We start from the raw sequence: 27,286 nt of genomic DNA on the forward strand, positions 1-27,286 counted from the left end.
GCACACAATTTGGTGTTTCTTACATTTTAAAAAAGACAAATGTGTATTTGTGTACACTGCTGCATCGCACGCATATTGGGTGTAAAATTGCTACAGTGGTGGGAAAGCGACAACTCAAAAAAAGATTGAAAAAAATGGTCATGTAGTGTCTCACATCAGGAATGTTTTCTTTTCCATTGGACAGAAGCTCAATCTGCTTCTTTTGTGCTCACTTCTACGTCCTTCTCTTGACTTTTTCTTGCCCTCCTTACGCTCAGTTTTCTGTGCTTGAACGTTTTGGAGCATAATTCCCACTCGCACAACTTTTCAAAATCCTGTTCTCAGAGTACACTTAATGAACACAAGTATTGGGACACACAGTTGACGCAATGACTAAAATACCGGTCGCACCATTTTGACTAATTGTACACGTTCAAGTTGTCAGGAACTGTACAAAATAAAGGTCGTGATAATGATGCTTTAAAAATAAATACTTATTTTTATCATGGATGTAAAAAAAAGTAAATCTAATTACCTGTAAAAATTCGGTAAAAAGAAAAATCTAAATGTTAAATAGTGCTCGTACAGGCCAGCCTTTCCCATTTGCGAATGGTCACTGCCACCCTTTCCAGTCAACATGGATTGGGTGTTTAACGCCATCAATGGCTTTGAAACACAAGTATTTTTTTTACATAAACTTTAGTATGTTCTTACCGACCATCACGAAAGTGTATTTCTGTTTTTCATTCATTCCAATGGGTGGACGAATGTTCAGCGTGTCGGCCTCGCAGTTGTGGGGTTCTGGGTTCAAATCCAGGTCAGTCCACATGTGTGAAGTTTGCATGTTCTCCCCAGGCTTGTGGGATTTATCCAGGGACTCTGGTTTCTTCCCACATCCCCAAAATACATGCATGGTAGGGTGGGTAAACACTCTAGATTGCATGTGACCGTGAATGGTTGTACCATTCCTTATGGGGCTAACTGTTTTTTTGTAATGATCAACAACAGTTATTTGTACTTAGGAAGAACAACTTGGGCACCAAGCTTCTGATAACCTTCTATAGAACCACTGTAGAGAGCATCCTGGCGTACTGCATCACAGTGTGGTACGCTGGAAGCACGGTGGCTGACAAAAAGGCCATGCAGAAAGTGATTAACACTGCCCAGAGGATTGTCGGCTGCTCTCTGCCCTCACTGGAAGACATTGCCAGCCCTCGTTACCTCAGCAGAGCCAGGAACATCATAGGGGACCCTTACCACCCTGGTCACAATCTGTTCCAGCTGCTGCCCTCTGGCACACGCTATAGGTCCCACAAAGCACGGACAAATAGGCTTAAGGACAGTTTTTTTCCCCACATCCATCAGAACTCTAAATTTGCGATAACATAACACACATTCCCTTTTGCGGTAATATGAAAAGATGTTTGGGTGGTGATCTGCCTCCTACTAGCTGACTGAAGGTAAGTGAGAGGTAAGCGACCTGTATCCATAACAGCAGAATGCCAAATTACAAGATTCCGTAACTATCACTTATTTAGGTCTTTTGCCGAGTAAACGCAGCTTATGGAGAAGCACCACCAATTTCGTCACACGCAGTTTCTGGGTGTGATGACAAGTAGGCTTTTTTGTTGTTGATAATGACGACAGGGCCTATGTCCGATTATTATTATCCGATTATTATTATTTGCTCTAAAAAGGATTAAAGATGTGCCGCTCAATGTAATATTTGTCACATATGACACGGCCGGAACATCTATAACATCGTGACACCGTTCAGCTACGATGTAAATTAAGGCCAGTCGAAAAACTAGTGGCTGATGAGAAACAGATCTTTTCTATTTCCATGATTTACGTATGTGAGCGAAATTTGAATTGTGTTGAACTAGGTGGGCCTCTGTCACTGTCCCAATACTTGTGTCCACAGAGCGTACAATTTCATACACGTACGCTTTGTCTTCCCGCACCGGTCCATTATACATTCTGAGCAGCTGTTCTTCGCAGGAAGTCCTTTGATGGGAGCCGCACAGGGAGGGGTTCCAAGGGGGTAACCGGAGTACACGGTTCTGACAGGGTCCTCCACCCTAACGAGCAGGGGCGCCCCCCGCCATCGTTCACCCCAAACATGTCACATGCAACTACTGTCTATGCTAGGGTTCATGCCACTATTAGTCGAGAAGCAGGTGCGGAAACAAGAAGAAAAAAAAAAGACAAATGTTCAAAAGTGTTTGTCCTCTGATGTCGTGGATGCCTCCATAAGTTATTGGAGTGTGTCTTTATTGAAAGGTTTTGCGGGGGGCGGGTGAAGAAAGATGAATGAGGAGAGGAGGAGGGGGGCGTGGCTCACTTTTGTGTGAGGTACGCCCCGATGGTGAGGCTGGCGGCGCCGAGCGCGGCAAGCCCAAAGACGGTCTTGATTGATGGCCACGAGCAGCTGAAGAGTGAGTCTCGCTGACGATCGTACAGCTCCACAAAGGCGTCCTGCACACAACCGCATGAGAACATTATCATCGGTGACCGGTCATTTTGAGATTTTGGTTGATACCCCACGAACAATTCTGCTATTTTCAGTTTTAAAAGTCATTCAGCCAACCACAGGCTACGTTATTTTATTGATAAAAGAATTATTGCAGAACCTTACAAGGGCTTTAAATTCTTCAACAATTTTAAAAATATTTTTAAATTAACATCATGATATTGTCATACATTATAATACTTTTTAATAATGTTATTCCTATTGGAACAGCAACAATAGCTTTAATTCTATTAACATGTCGTTTAACTTAAAACACTTTTTTTTCATGTTTTCTTATAATACAATTAGTTACTTAAAATGAATAATTCCATGAGTATGTTTGTTGATACTTGATACATTGGTGTAAAACTGCCCAAAATATTAACAAGGAAATTCCCCCAAATCCATTGTAATTATTCGGAATACACAGGATTATATTGTTTTCACTTTTGGCAACATTGCAGGAATGCATCATTCTTTAAATACTTTATTTTTCCCAAAATGAAAAGTCAGGCATCTGAGCCAAGTTGACCGTCAGTCATTCCGCGTCTTTAACAAAGACGACATTTCATACGTGAATTTGTTTTGTTGCGACCATAGGCAACAGATTGAGCTGCCAAAATGTATAAACTTTATTTACACAACAACGCTATGCGAAAAGCCGACTTTATTTTGGCGCTCACAAATCTTGGGATGGAAAATGTCTGCACCGAGTGACATCGCCATCCATCAAAAACAGTCTCGTTATGGTGAGTCTGAGCCGTCCGGTGAGTAAACATTCAGCGGCAAAACATTTTCCCAGAAGATTTCACAACACAGTGGGAGTGAAAACTGGAAAAACAAAACCGCAATCATCCTGACTGCATACCGCGGGAGATAAACAACCCCCCAAAATGTATGTTTTTTTAAAAATGTAAATCCCCTTGAGCATACCCTTAAATATGGGTGTTATTATTGCACCCATGCTGCCAGCAGACCATGATGCTTCACGCACGCCCACACACATGCTTGCAAACGTGACTTGCCTGAAAAAGCCAACCCTGGTAACAGATGGTGCATTTTTGTGGCATTACGGTATTGGAGTACAACAAATAGTTGTGTGTCGTCAAAGACGTCTGCTCTACCATGTCATGTGCCTAGGAGAAAATGCCAAAAATGCGTGTGTGTGATCCATTACGCGCTCACACGCGTGCATCTGTTGACGCGTAGTGACGGCAGCAACAGCTGGACAGGAAGTCCCGCTGCTAAAGCGAGCTAGGTTCAAAACATCAAGCAAGCGGGATTGCGACCGACTCCCTTTCGGTGGACGTCGACGGTTTCGTATTACGCGTCGGTTTCCGGGAGCGATGGCGGGCTATTCGGTTTCCTCCACGGGGCGTCGTTCTAAATGTATGCTGACCTCAGCGTGAACCGAGGGACGGATGAGTTTAATTTCCAACATCGCTGTGACGGGTCTCGCAGGAATGTCGTGTGACTCAGATGTGTCCGTCAGAAACTTTTCATAGATGGGGATAATACAAATCTTAGTCATGTAATCATAATTGCATTGTAAATGTAAAAAAAAATACATTTATAACTATGGTACTATTTTAGCAAATCAATTTTGAGTATTCTAGACTTCCTTGTGATGTCATTATCCCACGTACTTGTGCTCAAGTCAAACACTGGGTGGGTACAAGTGATGTCACAAAATGGCCGCGCCCATGAGCAGTGTCATTTTTTGGCGTTTCAATGTTATTTCCTCCAAAATTAACAGATTTAAGAACGTACCTGATGTTATCTGTCCCTTTAAGCCTACTAGTACTCTGGTTTCTTGCGTAATATTTAACGTTATGGGTTGTAGTGAACTGACTAATAACAGTAGCAATTAAAATTTAGTATACCAGCCTGTGGGGTAGCCAGTTAATTTATAGGGGAGGGGCTTCACTGGCTGAAAGATGCTGTTAACGAAAAAAAAAACTGAGCTCTTCACTTATTAATGACGATAGACATCCAATCCAATTGAATTGAATGATCGCCCTCAGCTCGTAATAATTCTTAAATTGTGTCGCATCTCCTGCTGTTGATCCATGGACTCCCTCTAGTGGTACGACAAAATATCAGTAAAATGAATAAATAAACTGAGCTAAACGCTCCATCATATCTATTCTAACTGGGAAGTCCGTTATATTCATCAAATGAATGATATGTCTATCAACATCATGTCAGTAAGAGGTCAGGTTTTTTTTGCATCAGAAATAATGCGAATATTTGCTCCCCAGCATCAACTCGTTGAATTTAACAGAGTTTTGTAACAGGATGCTGGGCAACATTAATGGAACAAAAGCCTATAAAAAGCCAACGTCTATTATTAATGTGCTTTAGGGACAGACAAGTATTTCCTGTTTCCTCCCCCGCCTCCCTTCCTGTCCCATGGCATTCCCAAGGCCGGGGGGTTGTTCTGTGTCGGGGGTTAGAGCCGGTCTTTCCCTGGGTATCACACGAGCGGAGTAGTGTATCGGCAGTTTTTCGAGCTAAACTGTTAACACTGGCGCTTTTGGAGCACATTTATTTTGGAAATTTGGAAGCGGTCCCTCTCTTTTCCCTCCTCCTCCTTGGGTATTAATTAGAGAACAAGCTGCTTCAGTCAGACCTCCAGCAGAGTGGAATGTTTTGCTTGGCAAAACATAGACAGACCTCCAGCTCGCCACCCCCTCTTTTTTTCCCTACCTCATCCCGCAAAAATGACATCTTAATGGCGTCACGTAAGTGGCGATAGTAGCCCGCGACGCGTGTCCTCGACGTGACCCAGACAGAGCGTACACATTATCCCGCGTCCCCATCGGAAACGCAAGACGGCCAATTACAGTAAGAGGCTGCCAGGAGAGCTGATGGATTTGAAAAAGAACCCCGTGAGGGCATCGATGGTAGTAACTCTACAGCCATTTGGGAGGAGGTGGAGCTTCTGGTACTGAAGGCCTGTCAGGTGGATGTCATGAGACTCCTGGTGTGCTTCACTTTTTGCTCTTGGAACTTTTGACCCACTTTGTACAGCGGGAGCAACACAAGCGCGTGATTATGAGGAAAGACAAACTTTTACCTTTCAAAAACAAACCACAAAAGATCCGACATTGCAGTGGTTTTCAAAACCGAGGTTCCAGCACCACCAATAGTGCGCAGCCCTCCCTTTAACTGTCCACTGAATTAAATAAGAGCCATTTTTCCAGCAAAAGAGATACTTAGCTCGGAATTGAATACAATTTCGATTTTTCTTTGCTGTTGTGATGTTGGCAAGCTTTACAAAACTGCAAAGAAATTTGCAATCTGATTGGAATAGGCAAAATCATCAGATTTTATTTCTCTGTTAAATTGGAGGAAATTCGAGATTGTGAATGAGAGAAAATGGCCTAAAAAATTGCAACACCACGCTGCCATTCAGGGTGTTATGTTGCTTTTTTCCCTACAAAACCACACACAAAAAAAGCCTATGTAGAAAAATCTGAGTGTGAAACAAGGGTCACGGGGAGTTTGACTAACAATATACCTATATAAATCGAGTTATGAGTTTGTAAACAGAACTAATGAAACACAAATGACTTTGTTTCCTGACCTAAATTTGCGATTTCTTTTTTTTAATTTCTGCAGAAAAATAGGTGGGGTTCACTGTATACCAAACACTATGACCGCAAACTGAAAAAAAACGTTTCTATTACTCTGGGAGTCTTTCCAGGTCTACTTGTTTTCCCCCTTCTTCTTGAAGTCACCTCCATTATGGAAATGCGAGACTTGGAGGAATCCTAATCAGCAGCTGGCAGCACAAAGTTGAGGACAAAAACAGTAACATTTATCATAACCACAATGGAGCACGCAAACTTCACATTCATCTTTCGCCCCCAGCAAAGCATCTGCCTCTGACAGCAGGTGTGCACCTGGGATCTTAAATTCCGTTAACAATTCTCTGCGGCATTCTTTTTGGTTAGGGGATAAACGTCTTTTAAAAAGGTCACCGCGGCAGGGTTGCCAGGTTGCCTCCCTGAAAAGAGATGCTACAAGTTGAGGATTTTGGGACGGGCCAGGGACAACTTGACCTCCTGAGCGTCATGGTTACCCCGTTCATTTGCTTTTCCCACCAGCGGGATTTCGGACCTCCTCGGACAGACCTCTCCACCGGGCATTGGACAATAAATGAGTCATCCCGGGCACAACAAGCCTCAAGTGTTTGTGCGCGCATGTTCTGGTGGGTAATTGTAGGCCGGCTCAGAGCACCGAAAAACGGATGTGGGCTAAAGTTCAGCTCGTAATTAAAGGAGCCCCGACATGGACCTCCCCGTATTAAACGCTATTTCCAAAGCATCCGCACGTAATTTGAAATAATGCGCACGCCGCTCGTTGTCTCACTTTGATTTCTTAATGAGCCTCCAGCTTACTTCTCCTCGGCTAATTAAAGTCAAACAAAAGCCCAATCGTTGGAGTCACAGGAGAGGAAAAGGATAGGGGGGAAAAATGCAAGCAAGTCATTTGTGTCCTGGATATGGACTTAAAAGATGCATTTTGTTACACAGGAGGTTAACCCGAGGGGGGAGATGTACCATATTTTTCAGACTGTAAGGCACAACTGATTAGAGTAAGTCGCACTAGGCAAAAAATGCACAATAACAGGGAAAAAATATATATAAGTAGCACTGGAATATAAGTATTATAACATTCATTCATTTTCTGTACTGCTTATCCTAAGTTGTATAACACTATACATTAAAGTACTAGGAAAATAGGGAATCACTGTGAATTATAGTCCAGAAAATACGGTATTTGATTTTGCCTAATGAATAAGCTGAAAAATGAAAATACAAGGAACATGTATGAGCAGGAAATGTAAATCTATATTTGGGCGCAAATTTATAGAGGCAAAAATCTATGACAATATGACAATAACAATATGCCCCACATTAACATCCCCCTTCAAATGGATTGGATGTATTATCACTATCAATTAGGTTAACAGTGTTTTATTTATTCACCACAGGTTCATGCTATGTAATGATTTATGGTTGGGGACATCGTCTTGCCATTCTTTGTCATTGATTTAAGAAATATCATTCAGGGTTTGGAGTACTATGTATTCTTTTAATATATGATTGAAATTGATCATAGTGAAGATAGATGGAATTTATGATTATACATAATGTTATCGTTTTAGTGATATTTTAGTCATCTTGCACAGCAATAAAGCATTTCCCCCCCCCCCGAAAAAAATCCTAGATTTATGAAAACTTCACGCATTGTCAATAATAGTTGATATTTTAGTAATACTAACTGCAAATCGGTGGCGATGGGCATTTATGGAATTCAATGGAAGCAAATGGGTGTAACTTGACCAAGCACATACACGTTTAAATAAAATCTGGGCGCACCTCCTGCAGACACAATGGAAGGAAGGAAAGTAACCTTGCAGCAAGGTCGTCTTCAATCGTGTCCCTCGTGCGGGATCCATTGACCCGCTGCCAAAGAATGAGATGACGGGGTCGTTTGTGGGGGTCCTGATTAGCCGGGAAGATTCCCCCATGGACAGAAGGGTCAACATTAAGCTTTTATTTTTATACTCAGCGACAAAGGCAAGACATCCAAATCCTTATAATGATATTAAATGTACGGATCTAAATCCACCATTAGTGTGATTGGCTGATGATACCGTGAGGAACTAAGGCAGTCGGCTAAGTAATTTGATTTCAAGCTAATTAAATGTGTTTTCTTCCCTTAGTATATTACTTTTAAGTCAATTTGCCCAACTCAAAATATCATTTTTAGGAAACAATTTTTTTCCCTTAAATCTTTGGATAAGAATATGTATCGGGAAGTATCAAATGGTTCCAGTTTGCACGTGCTGTGTGACAAGAGCACACGTCCAAGTGGGTCAGTAAACAGTATTTCCACTCTGCTCGTAACCTCGAGGCTCATCAATATTCAAACCTGCGTCAGCGGTGTTCACGTGTTTACAAAATACACAACGACGCAGTCTCCCCATGGGAGTTATACGCTCCGTTGGAACCCAAAACAACGCCGTGGCGACGTCGCCCACACATGCCTGGTGTCATTCCATTGTCTTTATCATCATCATCATCCCGTTTCGCAGCTGACGTACAGTTCACATGACGGCTCCGCTTTTCCTACACATACAAATGCCTTTTTATTTTATCTCTCACTTCAGATGAATTCAACTTCCATTGAAGAGGGGCTAATGCCTTGTATTGATCCAACGTTAAACAAACGGCAAGGTGACCTTTGGGGCTTTGGCGACCATTGTGGGATGGATGCTGACTGTGTTTGCTTTCCTGTCACTTGTTCTCCCTCCTCCTCTTCATCATTTACTTTTACTCCCTGTAACATGCAGAGACTATAAATCATGTCACCTCTGACACGAACGTTCATTGTTTATAGGAAGGACCGCTTGTGCTGACGACCTTGAAATTTTACATTCTTAAAAGATACTCATGTGGCCGGGTGAAAGTGTGTTTAGCACATCGGCCTCACAGTTCTGTGATCGAAGGTGCAATCCCGACCCTGCTGTGGAGAGTTTGAATCTTCTCCCTGGGCTTGCGTGTCTTAAAAAACAGGCTTACTATACATGGTCACTTTTTTTCACAGGGAAAAAAAACCCTTAATATACATGGTCTTTTTTTTGTTTTTGAACAAATTAAAGCCTTACTGCATGTTCATTTTTTAACAAAGAAAATCCTTACTATATATCATCATTTTTTAACAAATTAAAGCCTTACTATACATGGTAATTTTTAAACAAATTAAAGCCTTACTATATATGGTCATTTTTTTAACAAATTAAAGCCGTACCATACATGGTCTTTTTTTAAAGCCTTACTATACATGGTCATTTTTTTACACAAACTAAGGCCTTTTTTTAAAAAAATTAAGCCTACGATCCAATATCTTTTTTTTTAAAGCCTTACTATACATGGTCATTTTCTTTTTAACAAATTAAAGCCTTATTATACATGGTCATTCTTTTTAACAAATCAAAGCCTTACTATGGTCTTTTTTTTAAATTAAATTAAAGCTTTACTAAGCATGTTCATTTTTTGTAACAAATAAAAGCCTCACTATACATGGTCACTTTTTTTCACAGCAAAGTGTGTTAAAGAGACACTAATTCAACAACTATTTATGAAAGTAGAGAGTCTAAAATGTAAACTGTGTAAATGCCTGTGTAAACTGCTTCAGCTTCTCTTCTTTGTGTATCAATAATGCCGCAGAGTTAGAAAATGCCCCTGCCTGGTGAATGTGCTTTCAAGTTCATTTGAAAGCAGTATACACGCATGGATGGACAACCAATAAAGGTGAGATTAGTCGGTCATTCCTTTTCAACACCGGCTCCATAAATGGCAGTCGATTGGGTATAAAAGGGGCGCAACATCCGCTACTGCGTCCGAGGAAGTGACTAAGGCGAGTTGGACGGAGAGACTCAAGTGCTGGCCCGCTTGCTATAAATAACGATGAGCTTCTCTTAGTGTGGAACTGACAAACCCAATAAAAACCAGCCTCATATTAGCTGTCTGATTAAAAAGACAGGCAAATACGCCGGCTGGTGCATTTCTCTGCCAGGAAGTCCGCAACTCCATCAGATAACGACGTGACATTCTGCTGGCTTACATGGAAGCGGTCTTCGGCTAAGAAGCTGCATGACGCACAGATGAATAACCAGGCGTACATCCATGACTCAAGTCTACCAAAGTGATCATTTCCTGCCAGATCCTCCCAGTACGAATGGGTTGGCAGTGGCGGAACTAATGTGAACGGGGCCTTGGGTGCGATCAGTATCAACGGGCCCCTTCAGTGGAGTAGGGGTGTTAATCGAGATATTTTAACACAAACACTCTATTATAGCTCTGCGTATCAACTTTCATTTGTTTTCTACTCTCTTTGCCTATCCAACCCCTCTTCATGCCCACTAACAGGGCTTTGGCGAGATCACATTGCAAGCTCCGCCCCTTTATTATGGCCAATGAGCAAAAAAAGTGACTTTTTCCTTCTAGGTGCCTTTAAAATGACACTTGATGACTCCTTTACATTGCTAAGTAACATTTATATTCCAAACTACCTATCCTCCCCACATGGGCCACAGGGGGTGCTGGACACCAGACAGGGGACACCTTGAATTAGTCACCAGCCAATTGCAGGGCACAAGGACAACCATTCACTCCTACACTCTGCTTAGTAACATTTAAAAAAAACTGCTAACTGCATCAACCCTGTGCAAAAGACTGACTAAAATTCACAGTTACAAAAGCACTACACTGTATTTTCCTTTGTTTTTAGTGTAAAATTCTACTGAACACAATTGCCAGTATTTTTTTCCTCTGTGTACATGCACAATCTCGACCATCAAGGGCTGAAAATAGACAGATGTGGGAAAATCTGTGTATAGGGTAGCTGATTGTTCTCGAATTGAAAAGGGAAAAATAACGTCACTGGTTTCAGCTTTGGTCCAAAGATGCATTCAAGCCATCCATTGTTGTCTCCCACGTAATGTAACACGGCAAGCTTGACATTTTGTTTTAAAGAACCTTTTCACGGAGTGATTGCTCAACTTTTTTTTTTTAACGTTCTCAACAGTTCAGTAAGTGTAAAGTCACTTCCTGTGCCAGACGCCCCGGGATGACATCAGCGTCTGGTTTAAGTTGGACTGTGGTAGAGCCAACCATGGTTAGATCAGTGTGTGTAACTAGGGAAAGAGTACAGGCAGGCCAAACATGCACTCATATAGCACGGAGACAAAGCGGCTGGGTCAGGGCTACAGTTGGATTACATGTCGTAACTAAGAGATTTTCTCTTTGCTTGAAAGTATTTACTGAGGTCTAGCCCGGAGAAAAGTTGACTCGTCTGGAAAAAAAAAAACGAAAAACCAGAGGCCTTTGATGGAATCCCAACTTGGCCCTGTAATTTGGGGAGATTCGCCGAACGAGTGCTGTGTATAACGACATCTGAGCGAGAATTAAACATGGTCGGGCGAGGAGAAAGTAGAACATCAAAGTTCGGTGTCCTCTTTCATCCAGGAGGGGGCTGCGCACAGCACTGGATGCGGTTTCAGGTTTGTGTCGCAGAGAGGCCCCCTTCCCGTATCCAGGACGAAGAAGGGAGAGCAGACGTGGGAGTCGTCGGTGGGCACGGAGAGCAAGACGCAGTGGCGCGATGCCTAGCTGACGTCTCAGATGTCCGATAATGTCACGGAAGACAATTGAGCTCCTTCGGGAGCATCTTTGGACTCGGAACAAAAGGAGGTTAAACGCTCAGAAGAAAAAAGCCACAGTAAAGACAGCTCTCATTAATCTTTCGCCTACCGTTAGCGGTGCTAGATATCCAATTTATTTTCACTGGCTAATGATGGTCAGCCAACGAAAACACATAATCTATCTCAGGGGTGTCAAACTGGTTTGGTTTCGCAGCCCAGATTCATGCCAACTCGATCCCTGCGTTTATTTTTGGCCATAACAGAGCAACTTAATGGCCACCATTGGCAACACTAGATGTTCTATCCATTTTGACTGGGAGGGGTGAACAAACCTTCAGTCACAACCAGTTAAAGTGAATTGGACCTCTATCGTTTTCATTGGCAGGCATTGGTCAAAGTCTCAATCCAGCACTTGGTGGGCCCAAAAGGCCACAAGCCCTCACTTGGCCAATAGTCTTTGGCTAAACACCAACAGCACTGTAGTATGAAGTCATTCATCCATTATTAAAATTGTATAACAAAAGTTAAGGTTTTTTTTTGCTAACCCTCAGGCAAGCGCATGAATAGACTTGTTTGGGTTCTTTTTGTTGTTCAACTCAATCCCACAAGGCCCAGCCCCAAAAAGTTCATTCTGGACTTTTATGGCCAGGCTTTGACAGCAATCTGCCTTTGGATGGATTCTGCATTCCAGAGAGTTGAGAGGCCAGAAATTTGCATTCCTCTGCAAACTGTTGACAAATTGAAGAAATCTGCCATCCCACGACAATGACACAAAGCAAACACTATCCCCCCAGATGTTTGGCACAGAAATGTTGCTCAGACATAGGGCTAGGCAATTTTAAAATGGAGACTTATGTCTTATGTCATGAAATGCACTGATTCATGCTCATTCATCAAGTGTGCTCCGATTTAAGCTACTACATTGGACGCCTATGTCCGACAACGGCAGAAAATGAGTTAAAGAAGCACAGACAAGTGAAATGGAAACATGAGCAGAAGGGAAGTTCTTCCATTCATCATCTCTCCTTTTATGACTTCAAGATTATAATACTATCCAGAACTTTTGTGGGGTCTCTGCAGTTTTAAAAATCACTTCATCAGCTCCCCTTCCGAAACAATCAGATGAAGCCGGCTGATCTGTGCCGTGATGTTCTCATTCACCCCCCTCCCTCCTCCTCTTTTTAGTCTGGAGAAAAGTTCAACGACCTCTCTCAGGCAACCAGCTGATTTCTGAGGAACGGAATGCCAAGAATGCATTGATGTGGCGAACCAAACAAGCGGTTTAGATATGAGCCAGCCTGTAGATAAGCTCGTCTGTAGCCCTTAAAGGGGAACATCCACCACGCGTTGGCATGATGTAACCCAAGAACTTGACGTAAACATTCTTCGGTGATGAACCCACGCCATCTGACGCCATTGGGTTCCACTTTGTACTTTGGTGAGCCTGTGTGGGACGTACATCTGTTTGAAAAAGCAGCCTCACCATGGCCTTCATTGTAGGAAAACAAGCACCTGACAAATGAGCAATCAGTCGCTATTTGTGAAAGCCAAGGTCCATCATGTGTTCTTCCAAATATCATTAGTTTGGGGCTTCTTGGTATGGATGCTTTTGAGGGTCAAGAGTATATTTTGCATGCAAGTCCGAATCATCTGATTTTGAGGATCTGCTGATAAAGAGTCCCGATCCGATCCCTCGGAAGGAAATAAAGCACATTCAAGCATTTTTTGCATTTACAAAAAGCTAGATCAATACTATATACCAAAAAAAAAGATCGCTGTTAGTACAGTACTTTTTAAAAAGCTACTGGTTTTTTCCCACCCTCTTTCAAGCAGTAAAATTCAGCCTCGTCCTCCACCTCTCTAACATTTACATATGCCAACCAATACAAAATTAATCTGTTTCCCAACTATCTCAATGTTCACTCTAGTTTGTATTAAAGAATTCCGTTTTCAAACAATTGCTTTTTCCTTAGCTGCAACGGTCCAAATCGTTCACTCTGATGTTATATTGAATCATATCGGTCGTGTTTAGTGCTCTGCTTTGGACGGTTTCACGAGTACCTTACTTTGCAGTCAGCTGATGCATCAGCTGAGAATCAGATGATTGTTGAGTCAGATGACCCAAAAACTGACAAGTCGGCTCCTGCTTTTTTTTTCATCCTCCAACCAGAAAAATCGAAACGACACCAAAAAACTAGTTCACGTCAACTCGTCGGCTGCCATGGACATCTTAAGATGTTCAATCCCATTTGAGCTAGGAGAAATGGATTGGATGTCTATCGCCATTAATGCCAGCGAGTGCATTAAAATTTAAAAAGCAGAAAATGAGGTTAGATGTTCCAGTGAGTTTAATGTTTTCAAATTAGAGTATGTTCATTAAGCGAACACAAAATAGATTATTAGATTTTTTTACAGCCCTGTGCTATCAAATGTGAAAGACAAATGAAGTACTTTATAGGTCAATTTGCAGACTTAATTAGAAGGAGCTAGTTAGACGTGCCAGCTTCCGCTCCCCTCGTCTAGACATCTCGCCACGTCCTCTAAAATGACAAATGAATGGAAGCGCTAGAAAAATGTGCTGTGACAGGAAACAGGCAGAAGCTCTATAGAACCAAAAATCGCTAATCAAAAATCTCTAAAAGGAGGGTGTTGGGAAATCAATCTGTCAAGTCTTCTGGTTTCCACTTTTCAACATGTTCTTTGAAGTAGTTGGAAATATTTGAAGCTGGAACAACAAGTCGACAACTAATTAAAACCTGTACCTTCAGTCAAATTGATGCCTCACGCCCATGTGAAGGACCCCAGAAGACAAAGAGATGAGTTCAGGATCATTTTGACTCGTAATTGAGAGGCTCCACACATCAGGATCAGGTGCTTTGGCACTTCATTATAGTTACAGCTTAACGTGGGCATTGAGAAAATAGAGAAATTATTATATAGCATACTTTATAATAGACTGTGGGATTGGAAAAAGATATCAATGGAGTTCTTATTTGAACTTGAACAAAAAATGTTATTGAAGCTGAAGTGACCCTACACAAAAACTGCCTAGAAATACAACACCAGATAAACAACACATTTATTGTATTTAGTATTTGCAGTGCACACTTCATAAGCCATGAACCTGGTATACAAAAGCTGAATGTATATAAAAATAGCCATGGAATAAGGAAGTCACCACAATGTCGCCAATAGGATACTTGTGGATTTTCCACTGCATTTGAGAACATGATTGCAATGCAAGTTAATTTCAATAACATGATTATTTTAAATAATCACAGTCCGTAAGAAAATGGGAAAGTACTCTATTAAATGTGTTAGAAATAGAAAAACATCTGTTTAAGTGGGCGGTGTTCTAAAAAATGATTAGCTATGAAGATGCTGGATTTTTTTTTTAATACAATCTTGATAAAAACATCTTCTTAGATACTGCAAGTGTACTTAATGGAGTGGATTCAAACATCCAAATCAATAGAGAATGTTCATTGTGATATCTGAGAAATGGCTGACCTCACTTGGCGTTTTCAGCCCAGATCTCGTTTCCAGATGCTACCGCGGGCACACACACCAGCAATGCATTTGGCCAGAACAATAATAATAGCATACTGTCTGCTAATGGCCAGTGTTGCGCCGGGAAATCCCAGCTGTGGTAGTGATACCGTTTGTGTGTGTGTGTCTCAGCCTTGTGAGAGCAAGTAGGCACCCCGGGGCCATCTGCTTCCCGCCATGCTCACATGTCACACTGTGACAACACGGCATTATTGATTCACACCGCCGCATCCGCTTGTGTGTGTACACCCCGGTGTGCCGAGCTGTCAGTGTGTATGGGTGATTGTGTACACACGCACCATTTGTGGACAACAAATAATTGATTTGCACCAGCGCATCCGCTTCTGTGTTTGCCCAGAGTGAATGTGCATGTTTGAACTCTTACAATGTGAAAAGGGTCAATGCAGCCAAATGATAAATTCCCAGTTCTTCCCACAATCAGAGTTTGTTTGTGAAGGGGGACCTTGTAAAAGCCAATGATGCAAGCAAGTGCTTAACATGTTTTATGCACCCCCGTCATAAACAAGATATCCAACACAGGGTGATGATAGGCAAATTTATCATCCGCTTAAACTAACGTCAGTACGTTAGCGTCAACTATCCCACAGTGGGAGACATAAACCGAAAGTGTAACTAAACATTGCATGAAAACAACTTGGAAAATAAGCAAATAAACTTAAAAATTTGAGTAAAATATTTTATTCACCTAGGAAGCTATGAGGGCCTTTAATTGGTTACCATTGATGTTGATGTATATTAAAATAGGGTTGTGCAACTTTAAACCAATTCAAGTATTTAAGATCAAATAAAATGAGATAAAATTTGAGGTCGATATTGGTGATCAGCTATGCCACATTTAATTGACCATACGTATGTATAGGATTTTGAACAGTCCCTCAAAAAGAACCAGACGTTAATGGTTTCCAAGCAGTTATTGTGCTGAACCTAAAACCACAGACACACAAAAAATCACATAGTCTACTAAAATATAAATGCACAGTAAAGTTACAGTGGCCTGCTGATCATGTTATGATTATATTTACTTCATATCCCTGAGGACACGGAAGATGAATTTATAAAATTATCCAAACTATACTTCTCAAATTTCTTATATGTTTTCATTGCAGAAAAAAATCAAGATCTGCCAATGTACATTTTTTTGGCCCGAACGTCAAATCCATTTGAAGTCAGAATGGATTGCCCATCTATCGCCCTCAATGGCAGCTAACGAGTTAAGGCCCACTTATTCAAAAGAGAGGACAAGAGCCGAGCTAGCAAAAAGCACCCGCACATCCAAACAACAGCTTAATACCCTGAGACCTGCCAGCCAGTGTCAGGTAACATTGCGAATCCCTGAAAAATGCAGGGACATGTGAGAGGCCTCTAAATATAGAGGCGGGAGCATCACTTGCGGCTCTTTAATTTTCATGTTGGGCGAAAATCCCGCCCCCCGTTTGCCACGGTGCAATCATTATGTCCTTATCAAACAAAACCACTACCTCAAAGTTTGTTTGTATTTTTATTTTTTTTCTAAACGCGGCCTAATGAACCGTGAGAGACAGCGAATGAAAAGGTTTTCCACCTTTTCCCGTCACGGTAGTAACGGGATAACGAGGAGCCCGCTGGGAGGCAGGCCGACTTTGCCACCGGGCAAAACCTCGCGATCTGCGCGGCATATCAATATATATAGAGCAAGGTTAAACGCTTCTTCTGTTTGTCTCTTTCAGGGACAAACCCCTGCTAGGTTTATGAAACAGATCTGTTACAGTATTCTCGATTAATTGCCGGTGCAAGAGTAGCCAACTGGGACCATTTTCCCCTCCAACTCCTTTTGATCACATTTGTTTTAATAGTATGGGAAAAATAGGATTTTCATTCCAATTTAAAAATGATCCGATGGCTAACATGCTCCAGTATTGACTAACAAACTCACATTATGTATTTGATTTCATTATAGTTAGTCCATTTTGGATGATTCTCTTAATAAAGACCCGCAAAATGTCTTCTTTTAATTAGTTAAATTAACAAAATCCCATTTCAATCTATTTCAAATTTCAGAAAAGCTCGCAAGGATAATCCATTCACCCTAAAGTACCAGCATAAATATTCCCGAAGATGGAAGTCGAACGGAGTAAAGATATGCACATGAATTTTGGACAGATTGCATAAAATGTGCTCTGTCAAGTGAGTCAGTTTCCTCCGAAAGATCCAAAGTTTCTGCTTTAATATATAAAAACATGCGTACACAAGACTTATCCATTTTTCAGCATATTGCCACACCCAGCCGCAAATCATCTGTTAGGCATATATTTTGGCAAGTGTTAACAATTTCATTGGAAAAAAATACACAGGTCTTTCTCAATAAAATCAATAGGAATTGCTGATATATTCCCTTGCACCAATGACATCAGCCTGGTATGTGCAAAATAGCGGTTTACGCCCATAAAATAAGAATGCCTTCAGCAGTCACAAAAAAAATCCTTATCCGAATGTCAGATAGAGCAATAAGATAGTAATAAGTGGAAAAGCCAATCAATAGTCCCTTAAATAAAGTAAATCGTTAACATTGTGTCATTGCTTCAGCAGTCACAGAAAAAAATCCTTATCCGAATTTCAGATAGAGCAATAAGACAGTAATAAGTGGAAAAGCCAATCAATAGTCCCTTAAATAAAGAAAATCGTTAACATTGTGTCATTGCTTTAGTTATGTAGGAGTGCACCACCCTTTGCTCCTCTATTTCTGAGTTTCTGGCTGTGCTAAATGTTTAACAAATTCCTAACTAGAGTGATAGATCAGGATAATGTTAGGAAGGCAGCCTTTAACTTGGACACGACTGACTTTTCAGCCTTTGCACATCTCTGTCATGCCTAACCTTGCGAAACAGGAAGCTGGACTGGTGAACAAACATATCTTTTGTGGACTATTAAGCACACACACACACACAAGAACACATAGCCTAGGTCGGTTCCAGAACAGTCAGCTGACAAAAGAGCAAAAAGGCCCACACCCTTCATTGGCCACTCAGGAAAGCAACACCCAGCTCGTCTCCATTATTTATTTACAGTCTCGCTTCCCGAGCAGACATTCCTGCGGCACTCCTGGGGAGGAAAGGCCCGAGAATAGTCACACGGTCGAAATGAACGCAGCAACAAAACACATAAACAAAACTAAATATCAAAGATGCCAGAACAGCATTTTATAAGTTGTTGCCCAGGTGCATAGTTGTGGCGTGTTCTCCGACCGCGCCTACAGTGCGGCAAGAATGTGCACGGAAAAGGAAAAAGAGAAGACAATAAAGACTCGTCTTTGCATCATTAGAAGCAATATAGCTTCTTGTCATATATCTAGCTGTTCGGTTAAAATGACTGACAGTGCAAATGATCAAACTGACTTGACAGGGAGAAAACAAAACCAATCTAGACGGGATCAGGCAACAGACTCCACTGTCAGAAATTAGAAATAACAATGATCTAATCAAATCCATTGGAACTGGGAGGGTTAGCTTGAAAGCTCGTTTCAGTGCAATTGACGGTGATAGATTGAACTGCGAAGGGCAGGTTGCGATCTTTCGATTAGTGTTTCCCAGTTCAAATAGAGATGTCCCTATGCGATAGTCAGGATCGGCCCCGATACGGCTACTTTTCGGCAAAAACATTTTTGCTGGTTCTATCGCACCCTATCACATAAATCGTGTTAAGTGCTCTAGTCTACGATGTTGCAAAGCTAAAATTATGGGTGTTAGACAAATGATTAAAGCGCAGAACCGCAGAGTAGCAATTTTAGTTGGGTCGCAAAATATCAACGGGAGAAATTAGAGATGTCGCCACTAAAACCATACAAATTATTGTTTTTTGACTTGGTAGATGATACAGTAAATGATCTACAAAGGCAAGTTGTATTGCTTTTTATGTTTGTGTTTTTTGCTTACTTTCTATTACCGTGCATGTTTACATTCTTTTGACTGATGTCACGTGGTTTGCTGTTCTGCATTTTAGGTACGCTTGGAATCTGTACTCAAAATAAAACCAACTAGGCGGGACGCAGACATGCTTTGCGAAGGGTGCGGAAACATCAATTCCTCGGAGGCATAAGAATTCATTTTGGTTTGTTTAAGTGTGTTAATGCTTCCGAGGGTTCATGAAAATAGCTCTTCTGAGGCAGGGGTATAAAAAAAAAAAATGTCTGAAAACCATGAACATTTTTGAAAGTAATCGTGATATGAAGTTTTCATACTACTCGATTGCTACATAAACCACAGCCATAACCTCTGGGTTGTCATTCAAAGGGCGGTCGACATTACAAAGGGCTGGGCTCCCTCCTCCTTCTCATGAATTCCTTAGACAAGAATGTTTGGAACAAGCCTCTTTGTGCTCAGAGGATCTCGAGGGGGACGTCAGATCTCTTCACTCGAGAAAGAAACTCTTCATGTCAGGCCAGGCCAGCAGAAAAAAAAAAGCTTTCTGCGCTCCCTGTTGCTGGTCCGGTGGGCGCATACAAGGCGGCAAAAGGCAAAGAGCTGAGATCTGGGCAGCTAGAGGCGTACTCCAGTAAAACAGCGGGAATCCTGATCACTTTTAACCATCACAACATGTTCGGTTCTACGAAGCAAAAGCCATTCAATTTTATACAGGATGCAAATTTCAAATTAAGAATTGGAACGGGGATTGCATTATAGTATAATCTGGGTCATCTTTATTTTCGCATCACTTCCCGGGACACGTTTGAAGGAGGACTGTCATTGTCAATGACGCGTTTACCAGTCCACAAGGAGACACAAATTGGAGATAAGTGAGGTTGGCCCTCGTGCGTGTTTAAATGTGCTGCCTTTGAGGGTCCGGGCCACCGTCACTCAACGTGTCACCTAAATGAAGATGAATGACTTCCTCCATCATCCAACAGCCACTCAGCCTCACTTGGAGGGGGCGGGGTTTCTCGTTGGGTCCACATGTATGCCAAATTAGACCAACATGCAAGGCTCACCTGCCAACTAGCATCAAGGTATATCAACTTCATTCAGTCAAAATACTAACAAAAGTCAGCTTTTTTTTGTAAAACCCTCTTGATAGAGTTATGCACCATTTTTCTTCACAAAAATATGCAATGACTCCTCAGGTCTGAACATGGGATGGAACCCTCGCTCTCAGAACTGTGAGACTGACACACTATCCACTTTTCCACCAGGCCCAGTGTAGTGTTTTATTTAATTTTCTGAAACGTGTCTGACATTAAACAACTTTTCCTTTAAAAATATGCAAAAATTATCTCATTTTTCAGATAAAAATGACAACATTAGTCTTGACTAGAAAGGATATTTTTCAATATATTTCATTCAAAAAAAATGAGTGCGCAAAAGTATGCAATATTTACCTTGAAAATATGTACTTTTTAAAATTAAAAGTATAATACAACTCCCATCTCATAAAACAAAGCCTTTAAATGTTGGAAATAAAAATTAGACAACTTTAAATCCCCCGAGCTGTTATGTGTTACCTTACCTACTCTAAACAAAGCCTCTCCCACCGTTGCGTCAGTTAAACGTCATTTCAGGAGCCTACCAACAAACACGACTGCGAAGCGTGCGGGTGAGGCTGCCGCCTTCGTCCCACCATTGTCAACTCACTTAGATGAAAGCGCACTTCGTGTACCACAAATGCTTTGTGATGACCTAGGGACAAATTCCGTTCAACTAGAATTGCATTAGACACAAATGCCATTACTAGCCACTCCTATATTTGGACTTACTTAGTCCTAAAACAACAGGAAACTGTGGGTGGCTGACAGACAGCTGTTTCCATGCCACTCTAGTGTGTCAAAAAGGCTGATTGACCACCAGCTCTGTTTTAAGAACAGTGGAAAACCCAGAACAATTGATTTAACAAAACATCTATCCGACCAAAGAGTTTATCGTAAGACAAAGCCTGGAGACTGAAGTTTCCACCCTGATTCTGTGTCATTTGGCAGATGGTGCATAAGTACCTAAAATAAATAGATGGAATTGATCCAAAAAAGGGCCAAATGTGGCACATTTTTAATCCATACAAAGCAGATTAAAGATTAAAAAAAAGGGGTCAGGTCATTTAAAACGGCACCACTTGGAACCAGGGAGAGATGCTATGGCTGTTCTATTCGGTTCAGGGTCATGGCAGTCCGGGGCGGGAGATCTTAAAAGGTGGGCAACACCCTAGAATGTCCACCAGAGTCAGAAAATGATCGCTCTGTGTGAAATGCTACGCTACCTTTTGACCAGCCATGTTATGTCAAAAGCTGGAAAGATGCCCAATTGGGCAATGTCATTTTTAAAACCCACTGTGGTATGTTAATCAGGAGCATAAAATGAACAAGGTTGAGTCTGTGCACAAAGTATTTTAGATTAAAGATGTATTATGCAAGTTTTTCCCCCAAAAAACTTCAAGTCATAGTGAGTGTGTATTACAAATCTGGATATAGTTGACAACCCCTCAAAATGCATTGGGTGGGGATTTTCAAATCACCACATTTCCTAAAGTGCTGATTAAGCTCAACGAATCACTTTCCATGGTAAAAACAAAAAAACAAACATAAACACACAAATATTTTGACAAAATTGGAGCAGGAGGAAATCCACAAATAGCTGCATCTGTAATTCCGCTGTATACCAAAGGGGGAAACATTATAGCACATTACACATTGCTTGACTGAAGCAGGCAAGCCAACAGCTTCTATTTAAGGGGGCAGTCTTGGAAGAAAAGTAAACCTCCATTAAGGTATTTTCATTCATTGATGCACCACTTAATACACACAGAAGTATTACTAAACACAAATACCTATTGCTACACTGTTAAAAACGTCATGCCCCATTCAACCTTGTGCCACCAGTCACAAATATTAGTCCATTCATTCAGTAATATTAGTCTGCGCTCACATTGTACAGTCTTCAGATATTGCTTGCTTTTACTTTGTAAAACCGTAATGGGTCAACTATTGAACTGGTCAATCACATTGAGATAATCCAGACTAATCTTGCTCTCCACAGTAGCAGCAGTGTTTTCTCTCAGTAGCAAACCATACTAGAAGGTGACCTACATTATTATAGCGTCAGATTCAGAGACATTCCCCATCCGGCCAGATGAAGGGGGGAGAAGAAAAAAAAAATCACAGTTTTCACCCCCTAATCTTCCCCCTTTAATCACACTAGAATGAATGGAAGTACTCAAAGACAATAATTCTTTTGTTAAGAGTTCCAGCCTTGGCATGGAACCGAGCCTTTCACCACTGTAGTTTTACTAAAATAAATATGATGATGGCCTTTTGTGCTGTAATGATCTTCACTTCTCTAGTGTTGTCACTAAAGCCCCTTTCAGAGAAATGCTGAAGTCTGGTAATGTTCCAGGATTTACCGGAGTCACGCTCAAGACTGAAAGCAATTAGTCGGATGATTCGGACATTAACCAGAAATTCATCTAGTTGAAAGTCCGGAGCTTTTGGGAGCATATTTTCTCAGTGCATAAAGTCATGTCCATGTCAAAGCTTAGGAGGCTGTGACATGACTATATTATATTTCATCATTTTTCTTCACCTAAAAATGCAATAATACCATTGGACATGCAAAGAACATTAGCTCCTAACATTTGAACAAACTAGACCAGACAACTGTTCACCGGTCTTAGGTAAAGACTTAACTTTTCAAAGGCTTGGGACCCCATGGTTGAGCAAGAGTATTACGTATGGGCATTCATAGCGTGCTTTCTTTAAAAGAACATTAATTTATTCATTTTTTCAAAATTGCTTATCCTCACAAAGGGTCGTGGGGGGTGCTGAAACCTATCCCAGCTAGCTACAGACACCAGGTGGGGGATACCCTCAATTGGTGGCCAGCCAATCGCAGGAGACAGACAACCATTCATGCTCACAGTCATACACATAGGCAATATAGAGTTCTCAACCTGCCTACTCTGCGTATTTTTGGGATGTGCGAGGAAACCGGAGTACCCAGAGAAAACCCACGCACGCCTGGGGAAAACATGCAAACTCCACACAGTGAGGACCGACATGGAAATCGAACTCATGACCCCAGAATCTAAAAAGAATCAATGGGAATGATGTCATGCCGAGTCATATGCTGCATGTGAAAGCTGTCAAGTTAGGTAAATATCAATATATTTTCTTATTTGAAAGCGGCATATGTGCCCTATTGACACTGTAATTATTTTTTCCCCATGATTCTTAAATCATTGCCTGCCATTGATGAGGATAAATGTCCAATTAATTTAAAATCGAAGAACTGCCCCGCTAGAAGCCCAATCCATTTTGACGGGGAGGTCATTCAGCAAATATTTGCTGCCAGTCTCTTTCAGTAAACATGAATTGGACGTCTCGTGTCGTCAATGGCAGCCAATGGAATAAGATTCTACTCAGTGATACATTACCGTGCACTCTTAGAATTCGAAGGTTAACGTCAATTTAAATATGCATTTGGGTCTCTTTAATCCGAGATATGGCGTTAGTGCATCTCTGTGACAGATGCGTGACTGCTCGTCCCCCCCACCTTATCAAAAGGGGCGGGCTTAAGAAAGAGCATCGGGAGGTGTGACAAGAGCCGCCTCTCTGATTGGGCTAGTGGGCTTGACGGCCAACGCCGAGGCCCAATCAGAGCTACGCACGCAGGAAGGCCGTCCATCCTGCGCCTTCGTGCGTAATGGGAACATCTCGAGCTTTTCCGTTGGCAAGCCCTAAATACAAACGTGATATAATGTGGCGTGTGAGGTCACATCTGCAAACGCACACGGACGCACGCGCCTCGACACGCCTTCATCAGTGATCCAGGGGCTATGCCCCAGTGGTATTTAGCAAAAATAATAATAATAATAAAGCAATATATATTTTGTAAAAAATCAAATAAGAGTATAAAACGTATTCAAGCAAAATGACACCTACCCAGCCCCCGTTTTCTTGGATCCAGCTGCCGAGGGGTCCGTTTAAGTACTCCGTCATCCACTCGGCAATGAGGTCCACCTGCGACGTCATGTCCTCCTTGGTGGCGCACTCCACGCACACGGTACCGCCGAACTCGAAGAAGGCGATGATCCGGCCCCAGTTGAAGCCGTCCCGGAACAGTTCGTCGATCACCTCGGCGAACCGCCGCTGAGCCGTGGTAGACGAGAGGTACAGTTGCCGTGACATCTCGCTAAAGTCCGGCTGGTAAAGTCTCTCGAGTTCGTCGCCGGCCTCGCGCAGGACCCGGTGGATGTCTGCGAGCGGGTCGACGCCGGAGCTCCGCTTGGGGCTGCAGTCGCGCTCGGGCCCGGCGCTGCCTCGCCGGCACCGGAGCACCAAACTCGGCGAGGGGGCGACCGCCACGCCGTTATTAGCAGCTGCTGAAGCGGCGCCGTCCTCTTCCTCTTCCCCGGCGGCACCGAACCCCCACGCGTAGCCGCATTTGGAGAGTTTATGGCAGATGTAATTCACCACGATGCTGCGATTGAACTCGTTCGCCATCTGGACCGAATTTGGCACTTGGGACTGTCGGATTTGCTCTTAAATCGAATGCATCGTGCATCTGCTCTGCGCGGGGCTCATCCAAAAAAAAGTGCGCCGCGAGCGACGAAAGCCAACCGAATCGACGGCCGAAATGCCACACGCCAGCCGGAAATAAAAGCTCGTGAAAGTCCCCGAAAAAGGAGTCAGTGCGTACAAGTCCAATACGCGGAAGAGACTGCGGGGAGTGCGGATGTATTCCCAAATGCGCGTCGGCCAAACGTGGAAGAGTTGCAGGGCAAAAAATATAAGGAGGGAGGGGGCGCAAAGTTGTCTGCGCCAGAATGGCCGTTCAGCGTCGCCGCGTCGCCGACGGTTTAGTTCAAGCACCGTGTGAGGAGAGCACTAGCTGGGCTCACTTCCATCCAGACTGATCCCTCCTCCGCCGCCAGTGGGCTGCTCGTGTGCGCGTCAGCTATTTTTTGACGTCACGTACGCAAAGTGCACCCTTTGGCTGCGCTCTGGAGCCTCCCAGTGTACATTGGGAACTGCACACAAAAATTCCCTTTTGCATTTGAATGCATCACGAGTGTCCAAGCTGGTCCTCAAGGGCCGCAATTGGGTGCGGGTTTTCGTTCCAACCTACAAATAGGATGCATTTTCACTAATCTGGTGTGTTCCATTTGTAATCAGTTGATTGCCATCAGGTGCTTCTGGTTTCAGAAGAAACCTCATTGGTTGAACTGTCTGTGCAGGAAGGAGCAGTTGGAACAAAAAAACATGCACCCACTGCAGCCCTAGTTTGGACCCCCCACCTAGAATAAATGCTTGGGGGACATCTGTGTAATGGTTGCACGTCTGCTGGGTTTTTTTCTTTTCATTTGCATCATTAAAACTCCTCCTGGGATGCATGTTTTTCACCGGTTAGTGTGTCAGCCATGTGGTTCCAAAAGGTTTGGGAATCGAAAACATGTAACATTGACAGTGGGCTCAAAGAAGCCTATCAAAAGTCTATCGGAAGTCTAAATGAGGGTTCATTTGAGTAACAATATGCTGGGATGATTTGATCTGAGGATCTAATAAAAAACAATCCATTGGCAAGAAACAAATTGATCACATTTTTCTGTCCAAATTTCAACCAGCAGAGGGAAAATGTCCTACATTCCTGGTTTTTCTGTCAAGGGAATTGGTGAAATTGTGGATATAAGAAAAGGACAATTAATTTAGCCTATTTTTCTGACTACTAATTGCACCTGAGTATAAGTCGCAACAGCCAAATTCTACACAAAGAAAATGATTATATATATATATATATATATATATATATATATATATATATATATATATATATATATATATATTATATATAGTTACATTAAAATAATAGTAGTAAAATGGAGGTACATACAGTTACAGCTAAATAGGCATCTGTTAACAAGGAGTCTTCCTCCATTTATCTACTGAATGTGAGAGGTCGTTACATTTTCTAGATGTAAAACCAGACCTCATTTCCCCTGCCTCCATTTTTCTTGTGATAATTATCTGGGTTCATCTTCATGTGTAGTTATATTCTCCTTTGGGACACAAAAAAGAGAGCATGGAATTTCCCATTTTATGCAAATGTGGAAAGCCCCTTCAAGGGAGATTAACTTCTGTTCGGCACAAACGGAATAGTTAAATTCTGAAAAAGGGAAAAAAGACCACCACGCTTCTAAGTACACTTTGCCAGATCACTACAAAGGAGAATGAGATCCAGATATGGATTTTTTTTCTATTCATACAAATGTGATGTCATTAAATTGTGACAAAAAGCAACTATATGGTGTGGAGTGCCAAGCGGTAATGTAGTTTCAATAAATCCTATGTTAAGAATTCAAGTCGTTAAATATATTTTATATTCCACATCATAAATTGTGACGTATTGCAACAAGAATAAAGCGGCGATTTCCATAACTTTAACGGGTGTAATTCACAATAGAACCAATACTACAATAAAATTACTCAGGTCGTATTTCCAGGCTAGATGTAATTTGTTTAATAGATTTTAAAAACGGTGACAAAACCCATAGATAATGAAGATAAAAATCAACCACAAGCAGTTGAGATTGACACATTTATTCAGTTGACCTGTCAGAAAATATACAACAATGTTTTACCTTTGACAGGTTGCTTTTCCTGGCACACAAGGTGAAAGGTGAAAAAGAAAAAACAGATTTAACATGAACACAATTTTTACAGTGAATGACAAGTGGCAACTAGCTTACGTTTTAAAACTCCAATACTTACTGTAAATGCTCCAAGACATTAAAAGCACAGGCTTTTCTTTGCATAGCTTAACAGTGTTAAAACAACAGGCTACAAAATTAGGGGTGCATCAAAATTCTTTAGAATGGGGGGTCTTTGTTTTTCAAGTCATAACTTTGAGATTCACACCTCATTTTTAATTCACTACATGCAGGGAAATCATAACTAAAATTTGAAATAATTTTGATGATGATATAGTAAAACTTAAATATTACTAAGAAAAAATGAATGAAATATTTCGGATTGGATGAAAAGTAGTCATGAGGAA

The 27,286-nt window shown here is 41.8% G+C and overlaps 1 protein-coding gene across 3 annotated transcripts in view; it reads right to left on the reverse strand.

Annotated features, from left to right (window-relative positions):
• bcl2b (BCL2 apoptosis regulator b) overlaps positions 1-25,347 on the reverse strand; it is a 26,441-nt gene extending 1,094 nt beyond the window's left edge. Inside the window, exons 1-2 of one of the 3 annotated variants that reach the window (XM_077615124.1) lie at positions 24,175-25,341; positions 1-2,457 (exon numbers count right to left, since the gene is read on the reverse strand). The exon at positions 1-2,457 is cut by the window's left edge and continues 1,094 nt beyond it. In XM_077615124.1, the coding sequence (XP_077471250.1) occupies positions 2,320-2,457; positions 24,175-24,735 (699 nt within the window). In that variant the 5' untranslated portion in view covers positions 24,736-25,341 and the 3' untranslated portion in view covers positions 1-2,319. Of the gene's footprint in view, positions 2,458-8,228; positions 8,846-18,297; positions 18,360-24,174 lie in introns of those variants that run through there. The other 2 variants (XM_077615123.1, XM_077615125.1) reach the window with 2 other exon arrangements.
• Positions 25,348-27,286: the final 1,939 nt, after the last annotated feature.

The sequence above is a fragment of the Stigmatopora argus genome, chromosome 12 (genome assembly GCF_051989625.1).
Source record: "Stigmatopora argus isolate UIUO_Sarg chromosome 12, RoL_Sarg_1.0, whole genome shotgun sequence".
NCBI lineage: Eukaryota > Metazoa > Chordata > Actinopteri > Syngnathiformes > Syngnathidae > Stigmatopora > Stigmatopora argus.